Source organism: Mytilus edulis, chromosome 6 (genome assembly GCF_963676685.1).
Source record: "Mytilus edulis chromosome 6, xbMytEdul2.2, whole genome shotgun sequence".
NCBI classification, from domain to species: Eukaryota; Metazoa; Mollusca; class Bivalvia; order Mytilida; family Mytilidae; genus Mytilus; species Mytilus edulis.
In genome coordinates, this window is record NC_092349.1 from 48,726,554 (window position 1) to 48,738,571 (window position 12,018).

Below are 12,018 nucleotides of genomic sequence, written 5' to 3' on the forward strand. Positions count from 1 at the left end.
TATTATCAAATATTTCCAATGATCACCAGGTGTCGCTTTAATTCCACTTCCTTAGCGAGATGTACACATTCCTTCAATCTGTGAATAAGAAATAAGTCAGTTGGTGTAAAATGATGTTTAAAGTAAAAATTCTTGTAGTTGGACCTTGTGAGGCAAGTTTCACAACAATTCAGCTTTAACTTAAGTTTTCGAAATATATTTATTTTCAAGATAAGGTTTTCAAGTGTGTTTTAAAACTGAAACTGAAGAGACTTCAAGAGTGAATATTTTTTACAGGTGCTACTAATACCAGACTGCCAAATGATCCAATGAAAGTTTTTGTAAAAATTGTCCACACAAAAGTCGAAAGGAATATGTGACATACCCATCTGTATAATTTCAGAAGTGGGAATTGAAATGCATGTGCAGATCCTTGTAACGTAACTTGTCAGACTTTACCACCGACTCCAATATTTCATATTTTGTGGACTGCCTGTGCTAGCATGCTTGTCTCAAGTTATGTGTTAAGTATTGGAGGTTGTGGGTTCCAACCCTTGCTGAGGTAAACCTCATTTGAACCTAAGACTTTGAAATTGATATAAACGTATTAACACTTTTGGTATTAAGCTGAATCTTGGAAATTGTCTCCGAATGACCTTAGATCTACTCCAAATCACCTTTTGACGTGAGGCAACAATCACTTTTAAATTGTGACGTCAAATATTTTAGATTATGATGTCAAAGTTTACAGGAACCTGTGTGATTTTACGTAATGGCGGACAAATTTGCATACAAGTGTAAATACGTCTATTTGCTGCTTTTTTGCAGGGTGATTGATCTGTGTTTTACCTGCTCGAATTATAATAATCAATAACTATATCTTTGTAACTATGTTTTATTCTCAAAACTACATATGTACAATTATCCAACTCTCAGTTTATCACTTTATGGCTGCACATGCTGATCGTATCTATAAAGTCATGAATATTTATTATCTATGTACATGTAGGCTGGTCAAAATTGTTTCATACGCAATAATGACCAGCCAGTACATTTTGTAATAATATCATTAACCAGTATTAAAAAGATAAATATAACAAGGGTTCTAGTGTGCTGGGATTAGTGCAAGGCGTTTTGGTGAGTTCCAATTCCAGCCAGGGAAGAATAAAAATTCTAACATTGTTGGGCTGTTGTTTAGACGAATTACAAAATGTATATAAATATATAAAACGTCTGAATATTAGTGAACAAACTTTCATGCAAGGGTGCTGGATTGTTACAAGTAACAATACATGTAGACAATAAATTAGTTATATATATAAACATCTAAAATGTGCACAAAACAACACTGAATAATAAAAAAGAAATATATCTGTTATTATCTATCAAGCTTTTTTGATTAAATTATAACAATCTTGAAATTTAACATGTAGAAATTAAGTCTTGTAACAACACTTCATGTGTAAATTGTAATGACCCTGCATACCAGAGGTATCCACTTTGCAATATAGTGTATACATATTTTACAGACATGCAGTACAGCACACAGAGACTCAATTCCATTTCAGATTCTATTGATTTATGAAGTCACACAATTTATCATTTATGTGTATATTAACTTTGTTAAAGAAGATCTTGATAATTTTTATTTTATTTTACAGAGTGGTAAAACTGTGTTAGCGAACTTCTTAGCAGATGCAACAGATACTTCTAGTGGTGAATACCATCCAACACAGGGATGCAGGTACAATCTAGGTGTATTATTGTCATTCAAAGCTTTCAATAAGCCAAAGTTATTAACCATTTGAGAGCATAAGAACTTTTAAAAAAAGGTGTAAATAGAATGTAAAATTTCATCTCTGATTCTCAGATACAATAAGGTATCACATGTACCAATGAGACAACTCTCCACCAGACATTAAATGACATTGACTTTTTCATTTTCTGAAACATTATTAATCTTAAGTATTGTTAGTAATAAAGGAGTAGGTTCGATAAGGACCTAAAATGGCCCCCTTTTTTAGCCTAAATTTCAAATTGGGATTTGATGACCAATATCAAAATGAATCATAGCTAATACAGTGATTAGATAGGACTTAAGTCTTTTTGTTGTAAATTTATGTTTTGCATTTTAACATGATGTCACAAATAGTACTCATATTGATTTTCCACGCTAAAACAATGAAAATGGGTAAATTTCTATTGATTATTTGGACAGGAAACATACAGTGCATACATCGACAAAAAAGATCTTTGACAATGATGTTTGTAATGACATTTTAGCTTGAATATCAAGGTTGTCAATGGCTGCGCTTTATGTTTCCTGATCTTAGATTTGGCTGAAATTTTACCGATTTTGTCAAATTTCGCCAAAATCTCTTATTTTGACCTAACTGGGATGTAAAAATCAACGCTTCAAAATAAAACTATGGTAAAAATAGTTCTATGTAACTTTGTCACATGTCTTTTAGTCAACTTAAGGTGGTATGGGAGTCTAAAATAAAAATAATAGAATTTGTTCATATTTTGCCAAAACGTAGTATCTATTGATATATGTTCAAAAATATAATAAAAATGATAGGTCACCGTGCATTTTCTCAAATTACAGGTTGTAACAAAATGACACATTTTGTATGGATTATACAGGAAAAAACACCATTTTGTGATTAGAAACCAAACAAAATGATAGAATTGTAAAATAAATGCTTTGAGAATATCAAAAGAAAGGATTGGGTCACCGTATGTTTTTTCCGGCTAAAATACGTAACAAAATAGGAAAATTCCATGTAGATTCCTTCAGAAAATGCAGTTCTAGAGTTACCTCCACTTAAAATGCCAATTTAAAAAACATTTCAAAACAACCAGAAATAATCTACACTTGTAAAAATATTAATATTTATAAGTTATATTCTCATAAATTGGTTCTTTTAAATGATAATTCACATTAAATATCTGCATTCCTGCATCAAATTTTGCTGATTTGATAGAAAATATGGACCTTAGGTTCTCTGTTTTTTACAATCCAAGATGGCGAAAGACACCACCTTTAAAAAACATTTATAATCTTGTTATATTGAACTTTATTATATGGCCCTTCCTTTAGATTCATTTGCATCAACTAGATATGTTGGAAGGTAAATGAAAAATGGCTGCCTTAATTCCAACTCAAAACAATACTTGTTTCTTTCTACTGAATTTTTTTCTTACTTTTTATGTTCTTGAATTTCCAATTGATGGATTGTTTATAATTATGAAAATTTTTTTAATTCTTTTTTTTCAGAATTTTAGAATTTGAAACAAACAACTTCAACAGTCGACAAAACATAGAAGTTGAATTATGGGATGTCAGCGGGGACAAAAAGTAAGATTTTATAATGTATAAGTCTATAAGATTGACATACCAAAATACTTACACTTTCAAAATCTGATTTGATTACGGTAAGACATAGATCTGTAATGAACAAAAGGAAATTTGTTGTAGAGGTGGTAGAAACAGAAACCATATTATCCTGAAAAAAGACCATGATTCTTGTATGACATTAAAAAAGTCTATGAATTATAATAATTTTGACGAACAGTGTCTTACTTCTACGGTGTAAAGCAACCAACAATCAATCAATCTTACTTATGTAGATGTGGATAAAGGGAGATTAATCTTTTATTACTAATGCAGTTTGTGAAAGGCAATTTCTTCAATGGTATTTAAACATTTATTTGAAACAGAATTAAGACAATATGTATTAAATGAATGCTTACTCATATATTAAAAAAGGACACAGTTTTTTTGTGTGTGTCATTTTGGTGAAATACATTCACTTGAACCATTTTTAGCTCACCTGGCCCGAAGGGCCAAGTGAGCTTTTCTCACCACTTGGCGTCCGTCGTCCGTCGTCGTCGTCCGTCGTCCGTCGTCGTCGTCGTTAACAATTTACATTTTGAACTTCTTCTAGAGAACCACTGAATGGAATGGAACCAAACATGGCATGAATGTTCCTTATGAGGTGCTGACCAAGTGTTGTTACTTTGTAGCCGATCCATCATCCAAGATGGCCGCCAGTGGGGGACTTAGTTTAACATAGGACGCTATGGGAAATGCATACAAATGACTTCTTTTAGAGAACCACTGAATGGAATGAAACCAAACATGGTATGAATGTTCCTTATGAGGTGTTGACCAAGTGTTGTTACTTTGTTGCCGATCCATCATCCAAGATGGCCGCCAGCCGGGGACTTAGTTTAACATAGGACCCTATGGGAAATGCATACAAATGACTTCTTCTAGAGAACCACTGAATGGAATAAAACCAAACATAGCATGAATTATCCTTATGGGGTGCTGACCAAGTGTTGTTACTTTGTAGCCGATCCATCATCCAAGATGGCCGCCAGCGGGGGACTTAGTTTAACATAGGACCCTATGGGAAATGCATACAAATGACTTCTTCTAGAGAACCACTAAATGGAATGAAAACAAACATTGCATGAATGTTCCTTATGGAGTGCTGACCAATTGTTGTTACTTTGTAGCCGATCCATTATCCAAGATGGCCGCCAGCGGGGACTTAGTTTAACATAGGACCCTATTGGAAATGCATACAAATGACTTCTTCTAGTGAACTACTGAATGGAATGAAACCAAACATGGCATGAATGTTCCTTATGTGGTGCTGACCAAGTGTTGTTACTTTGTAGCCGATCCATCATCAAAGATGGCCCCCAGCAGGGGACTTAGTTTAACATAGGACCCTATGGGAAATGCATACAAATGACTTCTTTTAGAGAACCACTGAATGGAATAAAACCAAACATAGCATGAATGTTCCTTATGGGGTGCTGACCAAGTGTTGTTACTTTGTAGCCGATCCATCATCCAAGATGGCCGTCAGCGGGGGACTTAGTTTAACATAGGACCCTATGGGAAATGCATACAAATGACTTCTTTTAGAGAACCACTGAATGGAATGAAACCAAACATGGCATGAATGTTCCTTATGAGGTGCTGACCAAGTGTTGTTACTTTGTTGCTGATCCATCATCCAAGATGGCCACCAGCCGGGGACTTAGTTTAACATAGGACCCTATGGGAAATGCATACAAATGACTTCTTTTAGAGAACCACTGAATGGAATAAAACCAAACATAGCATGAATGTTCCTTATGGGGTGCTGACCAAGTGTTGTTACTTTGTAGCCGATCCATCATCCAAGATGGCGGCAAGCGGGGGACTTAGTTTAACATAGGACCCTATGGGAAATGCATACAAATGACTTCTTCTAGAGAACCACTAAATGGAATTAAACCAAACATAGCATGAATGTTCCTTATGGAGTGCTGACCAAGTGTTGTTACTTTGTAGCTGATCCATTATCCAAGATGGCCGCCAGCGGGGGACTTAGTTTAACATAGGACCCTATTGGAAATGCATACAAATCACTTCTTCTAGTGAAGCACTGAATGGAATGAAACCAAACATGGCATGAATGTTCCTTATGTGGTGCTGACCAAGTGTTGTTACTTTGTAGCCGATCCATCATCCAAGATGGCCGCCAGCCGGGGACTTAGTTTAACATAGGACCCTATGGGAAATGCATACAAATGACTTCTTTTAGAGAACCACTGAATGGAATGAAATCAAACATGGCATGAATGTTCCTAATGTGGTGCTGACCAAGTGTTGTTACTTTGTAGCCGATCCATTATCCAAGATTGTCGCCAGCGGGGGACTTAGTTTAACATAGGACTCTATGGGAAATGCATACAAATGACTTCTTTTAGAGAACCACTGAATGGAATAAAACCAAACATTGCATGAATGTTCCTTATGAGGTGCTGACCAAGTGTTGTTACTTTGTAGCCGATCCATCATCCAAGATGGCCGCCAGCAGGGGACTTAGTTTAACATAGGACCCTATGGGAAATGCATACAAATGACTTCTTTTAGAGAACCACTGAATGGAATAAAACCAAACATGGCATGAATGTTCCTTATGAGGTGCTGACCAAGTGTTGTTACTTTGTAGCCGATCTGTCATCCAAGATGGCCGCCAGTGGGGGACTTTTGAATGAAATTAAACATGTTCCTTTCCTTATAAATGAGGTTGTGTTGTCACTTTTAGCCAAATTTTATATTTTTTTATATGATTACAAAAACCCAAGTAGAATCAGGTGAGCGATACAGGCTCTTGAGAGCCTCTAGTTTATTTGTAGATTTGAGTCATGTTGGCCAGCAATAGCAAAAGATACAAATGGAGTTTTATTTGTATATGACCCAGATCAGGGAAGTCATGGACAAGACTTAGCAAAATGGTAAGATATCAATTTATGAAATGTAAGTACTAGGATACTTCCATCAGTCAAAGTTTGAACCTATATAGATCAACATACCTCTAACACACTGGTGAAACTGAGTCTCGGGGTATATTCAGTGTTAAAGGTGATAACTCAAAATGAATGTAAATTTAAATCTGTTCAAATACATGTACATCAAACATGCAAAGTATTTGGTTTTCTAGATATTTTTCATTCTTTATTTTTTCCAAGTCTTTGTTTCACTTCATTTAATACAAAATCCCCAATTAAAGTGATACAGCTTTAATATTTAATTTCAAATTTGGAATTAAGGTGGTATCTAACACTACAGGGAGATAACTCTGTAAAGTCAGCTAAACGTTTTAATTACGTTGTGTTGTAAAAGGAATATTAAGCTTCTCAATGATCAAAATTGGTGATTGACAAATTGCTATATAACCAGTGTAATTTTTCTGATAAACGGTTGGTTCAAAATTTTTCAAATTTTTATATCTTTGTTGAAGTGTCAAAGTAAAGACTTTGACAAAATTTTATGAAAATTAAACGAGCCAAATAAATTTTAGTGAAAGTATTAAACCTATAAGATGAATACTGTATTTGCCAGTTCATTTACTGATTTTATTTTGCAGGCATGATTGTTTTGTACAGAATCAGGGTTTAAAAGACAGTCAGTGTGCTGTATTTGCTCATCACAAACCTGGTTCATCAGACAGGGAGCGTGCAGAACTCTGTAAGTAACATTTGTAAATGATTTGATTGGTCATTTGATCATCAGGTGACATGACTCATAAAGCAATTTGTCAGTTGTCTCTTTGTATGCTAAAGTCTTCAATGCAGATGCGATATTTTAGTCAAAGCTTTTTCCTAACTTTCCCATTTTACACATCATTTTGTTTACAAGGGAATAATGTATACCATTAAACAATGTCTCACGTTGAATTATAAAGTTTAAACTTTATTTGGACTGCACCAAATTTGAAACAAAAGATTATGGCAGATCCAGGGGGTGGGGGGTTCCTGGGGTTGGAACCCCTCCATTTTTTTGGCCGATCAATTCATTTGAATGGGGACATACAGTTGGAACCCCCCCCCCCCCCCCCCCCCCCCTTTGTCCTGGGTTGAGACCCCCCCCCCCCCCCTTTTTTTTAAATGGCTGGATCCGCCCCTGAAGATAATTAAATATTCTATGAAGAATTGGCAACAAAAAACTACACAAATGATCAGAAGACGTATAGAGTTTGTCAATGATTGTAATACCATTTATTTCCTAAAAGTACATACATTTTGAGTTAATACATAGTACCAGCTGTTATTTGCAAAATGCAAGCTTTCTTTTGTCTCTTTGATAATCACTTATATTAATATGCATACTTATAAGATACATATTTTTTGTCTATTTCAGCTGGAGCCTTTAGCAATTTATCTGTAGTACAGACAAATATAGAAGAGGATGGGGAATCTGTTAGAGACAGTTTTAATAAGTTTTTATCTGGTTTACAAGGAATTATGTCAACTAACCGAGAACAAGAGGAACTTAGCATAATGAATCAAAGATAACTTATGTCATTTGTTTATTTTGTATGTAGTTATTGTATTAAATGTTATTTGTCTAAAAAATTTGATGAAATTTGGCCTTTATAAGTTTTGCCTGAATATTTTTGAAAAAGGAATTCTTAGAATCTGGAGTAATTTCCAATTCTCTAAAATTGAAAAGAAATGTGTTATGTTAACTACCAAATGGAAGAGGTTTAGCAAAGGTTCGCTTTACTTTATTTCAGTATAAACATACATGTAATACATTCAACCCTATTAACCATGCATGCATGGCCCACCCTCCTGATAAACAGTAAGAACAATTTTTTGTCAAAATATCATCCTCTAACTTCTAATTTTCAAGAGTAGCCCCCCTTATATCAAATTATAGATCCATGCCTGACAACAACTACTGTGAAAGAATATCAAAGGATATCAAGCTGATATTTAAACATCTAATCCTACACTCTTATCAGTTGCTGTAATACTATTAAGATTTCAGATAAAAGTGTCATAAACAGTACAGAATCAGACAATCTAAGACTCTTTCATATTGCAATACGTGTAGTATAAAAAATCGACTTTTCTACACTTACACCAGTATTGCCGATTCCAAAATAAAAGACAAATTGAAAGATTTGGTCCTGCTTTGTTTAATAAAAAAGAATGGCCAACATAGATTCAATACATGTATTTTGTCTTAGGAAGGGGATAAATCCTACTTTCTAAAAAATTTATTCGAAACTGACATTATGAAGATGCTTGATTTCTTGATTGACAACATATTTGTTAAATTTGCTGGACATGGTTTTCAACATGGGGTTCTTATGGGAACCAATTTAGTACCTCTTGTCAACTTGTACCTTGATTCATATGAGGCTGCCTGCATGCAGGAAACTCATAGGAAGACAGAAAAGAAGTTATTAGTATCTTTCAACTTTACTTTCCGCTAAATAGATGATGTATTTATTTCATTAGAAAAGATGTCGTCTATGTCCCATTGAACTAGAGATAAAAGATAAAACAGATACAGTTAAGGGTGCCTCACCTCTTGACTTACAAGGAAGGTATTAAACCAAAAGGTTCAAGTGGTGAAGTTGAATTCATCCCGTCATAAATTTCACAGATGCTATCACAAATTGGTTGTACTGCCAACTTCTTTTCTTTCTTTCTCAGAAGTTCTGAAATATCCAGTTTTACAGATGATAGAGGATATGTTCCTAATTAAATCCTGTCCCCTTTTCCAGGATGGGAACTACCAATTTCAATATATTACAAGGCAGGTGCTACATGTGGATTAGGATCAATTTTTGGTGTGGTCGTGTTGCTCAGTCCATAGTTTTATATGTTATATTTTGTTCACTTTTGGTTGTCTTATGGTCTTTTTGTTTTTTAGCCATGCTGTTGTCAGGTTTTTTTCAACTTATGAGTTTGAGTGTCCCTTTGGTATCTTTTCCCTCTCCTTTAGTCTTGCTTAAAATTGGAGGTTAATTCTAACATAATATCAGTATCAATGATTGAACAACAGAAGTATAGTTTAAACTATATCAATAAGTCTATTAAAGTCGAAAGCAAATTCTAATTTGTTTGATTTTTTAGATTAAATAACATTAAAAGCTTGGTATTAAATTCCCTTAGCTGATGTTTTCTAAAAAATAGAAAAATAGGGGTAAATTCAAGGTAAATTGCATTTTTGGTTTACTTCTATAGTTCATAAAGTGAAGAATTATTTTTAAAATCTGACTGGATAAAAATGATCATCAGGTCAAAGGATATCTTATGTCAATTTTAAAAAAATCAGAAAACCCATTTTGGGAATTGTTGCCCCTGGAATTTTTTTTTATTGTTGCTTTTACTCAAAATTAAAGTAGTTAGAGTACATCTGACATGGTTAGAATAGATCACCAGGTCAAGGTCAATCTGCAATTATTTCAAAAAATATGACAATTAATTTTACAGTTACAGTTTTACCTTACCTCTGAAAAGTATTTTTTGCACAAATGAGAGAAATTTTTATCAGTAAAAATGACCGAAAACAAAGTGATCACATTTTTAAGTAACCTATAGTTAATAGAGACAATCTTTTAAAAAAGAAATGGTAAACAAAAGATAATCTACAAATTAGTTAACAAGAACAAATCTATTGAAGTCCTTATGGGAGTTATTGCCCTTTATAGAGACATGTTACTGATATCATAGAGAGAATTTGTAAACAGCAAATGTGTTCAGCAAAATAGGATCTACAAATAAGTCAATAAGGCAGAAATTCTCATCTGGCTTCTTTAAAAAGTTATTACCCTTGAATGGTCATATTGTCGAGCCTGTGACTTTTGTCACAGAAACCTTGACATAGGGATAGTGATCTGGCAGCTACGGCGACAGCAGTGTTGGTCAACTTCTCATAAGCTTTATATTTAAGAAGTTGGATCATCTGGATGCTTCATACTTCTTATATGGATGGCTTATGCTACAAAGTTTCTGTCCGTCAAATGTCTATTGTCCTTGACCTCATTTTCATGGTTCAGTGATCAATTGAAAAAAAGTTTAGATTTTTTGTAATGTTAGTTTCTCTCTTATCATTGGTAATAGGATTACTATACTTTGTATGTGCGTACCTTGTAAGGTCCTCATGTCTGTCAGACATTTTTCACTTGACCTCGACCTCATTTCATTGATCAGTGAACAAGCTTAAGTTTTGGTGGTCAAGTCAATATCTCAGAAACTATAAGCAATAGGTTTGGTGTAAGGAAGGATTGTAAGGTGTACATGTCCAAATGACAGGTGTCATCTGACCTTGACCTAATTTTCATGGTTCAGTTGTTAGAGTTAAGTTTTTGTGTTTTGATCTGGTTTACTAGCTTACACTGTTTGCAATAGGTCTGCTATATTTGGTGTATGGAATTATTGTTAGATGTAAATGTCCAAATGGCAGGTGTCATATGACCTTGACCTAATTTTCATGATTCAATGGTTATAGTTGTCTTTGTGTTTTGATCTGGTTTTCTTACACTGTTTTCAATCGGTCTACTATATTTTGTGTATGGAATGATTGTGAGGTGTACATGTCCAACTGATAGATGTCATCTGACCTTAACCTCATTTATTGTCGAGCCTTCGACTTTAGTTGAAAAAGCGAAACATAGCGATCCTACAAATATTCACTCTGTGGTTAATGTTTTTGAAATTTTTATCACTTTCTTAAACTATCCTGGCTTTCTACCAAACTTGGACAGACGATTGTTTATGATCATAAGATAGTATCCAGGAGTAAATTTTGTAAAAATAAAATTCCATTTTTTTCCGTATTTTACCTATAAATGGACTTAGTTTTTCTGCCGGGAAATATAGCATTCACTCTGTGGTTAAAGTTTTTAAAATTTTAATAACTTTCTTATACTATTTTGGATTTGTACCAAACTTGAACAGAAGCTTTTTTATGATCAAAAGCTAGTATCTAGAAGTAAGTTTTGTAAAAAAATAAATCCATTTTTTCCGTATTTTACTTTTAAATGGACTTAGATTTTCTGACAGGAAATAACACATTCACTCTGTGGTTAAACTTTTAATAACTTTCTTATATTATTTTGGATTTGTACTGAACTTGGACAGAAGCTTATTTATGATCAAATGCTTGTTTCTAGAAGGAAATTTTCTTTTCTTCCAGTTAACATTACATTCAGTCCGCAGTTAAAGTTTTTAAACATTTATTAGATTCATAAACTATCCTGGATTTTTACCAAACTTGGACAGAAGCTTCTTACAATCAAAAGGAATTCTTCATTTTTGTTGAGCCTGCGATTAACAGAAAAAGTAGGTGAGACACTTGGTTCCGCGGAACTCTTACGAATTTTATTGTTCAGTGGTCAAAGTTAAGCTAAGGTCTTTTTTCTAGTACTAAAAGCAATAGGTCAACTATATTTGTTGTATTGAAGGATTGTAAGCTTTACGTGTCCGCCTGGTATGGTTCATCTGACTTTGACCTCATTTTCATGGTTAATTGGTCAATTTTTAGTTTCTTGGTTAAGTGTGTTTCTTAAAAACTGTAAGCAATAGATCAATTATATTTAGTGTATTGAATCATTGTAAGGTGGACATGTATTTTACGTTTGGGCTAGGATGAAATTTGAAAAAAATAGGCAGGACAGGAGTTTATAGTAAAAAAAAAAGGCAGGATGAGACACTTGCAAAAAAAAAAAA

General features: G+C 33.8%; 1 protein-coding gene across 1 annotated transcript; it reads left to right on the forward strand.

Moving 5' to 3' along the window:
• Window positions 1–12: 12 nt before the first annotated feature.
• LOC139529111 (intraflagellar transport protein 22 homolog) lies at window positions 13–7,905 on the forward strand. Its single transcript, XM_071325389.1, has 6 exons — window positions 13–152; window positions 1,641–1,723; window positions 3,260–3,340; window positions 6,187–6,285; window positions 6,918–7,018; window positions 7,691–7,905. Exons 1-6 carry the CDS (start codon window positions 111–113, stop codon window positions 7,843–7,845), a joined length of 561 nt encoding a protein of 186 aa, XP_071181490.1. The 5' UTR covers window positions 13–110; the 3' UTR covers window positions 7,846–7,905.
• Window positions 7,906–12,018: the final 4,113 nt, after the last annotated feature.

What these genes read in the sequence shown, in the direction of transcription:
- LOC139529111 (XM_071325389.1), top strand. Translation starts at nt 111, where the DNA reads ATGATGTTTAAAGTAAAAATTCTTGTAGTTGGACCTTGTGAG. An exon ending in TTGTAGTTGGACCTTGTGAG is followed by an intron (nt 153 to 1,640) that starts GCAAGTTTCACA and finishes TTTATTTTACAG; the next exon opens with AGTGGTAAAACTGTGTTAGC. An exon ending in GGACAAGACTTAGCAAAATG is followed by an intron (nt 6,286 to 6,917) that starts GTAAGATATCAA and finishes TTTATTTTGCAG; the next exon opens with GCATGATTGTTTTGTACAGA.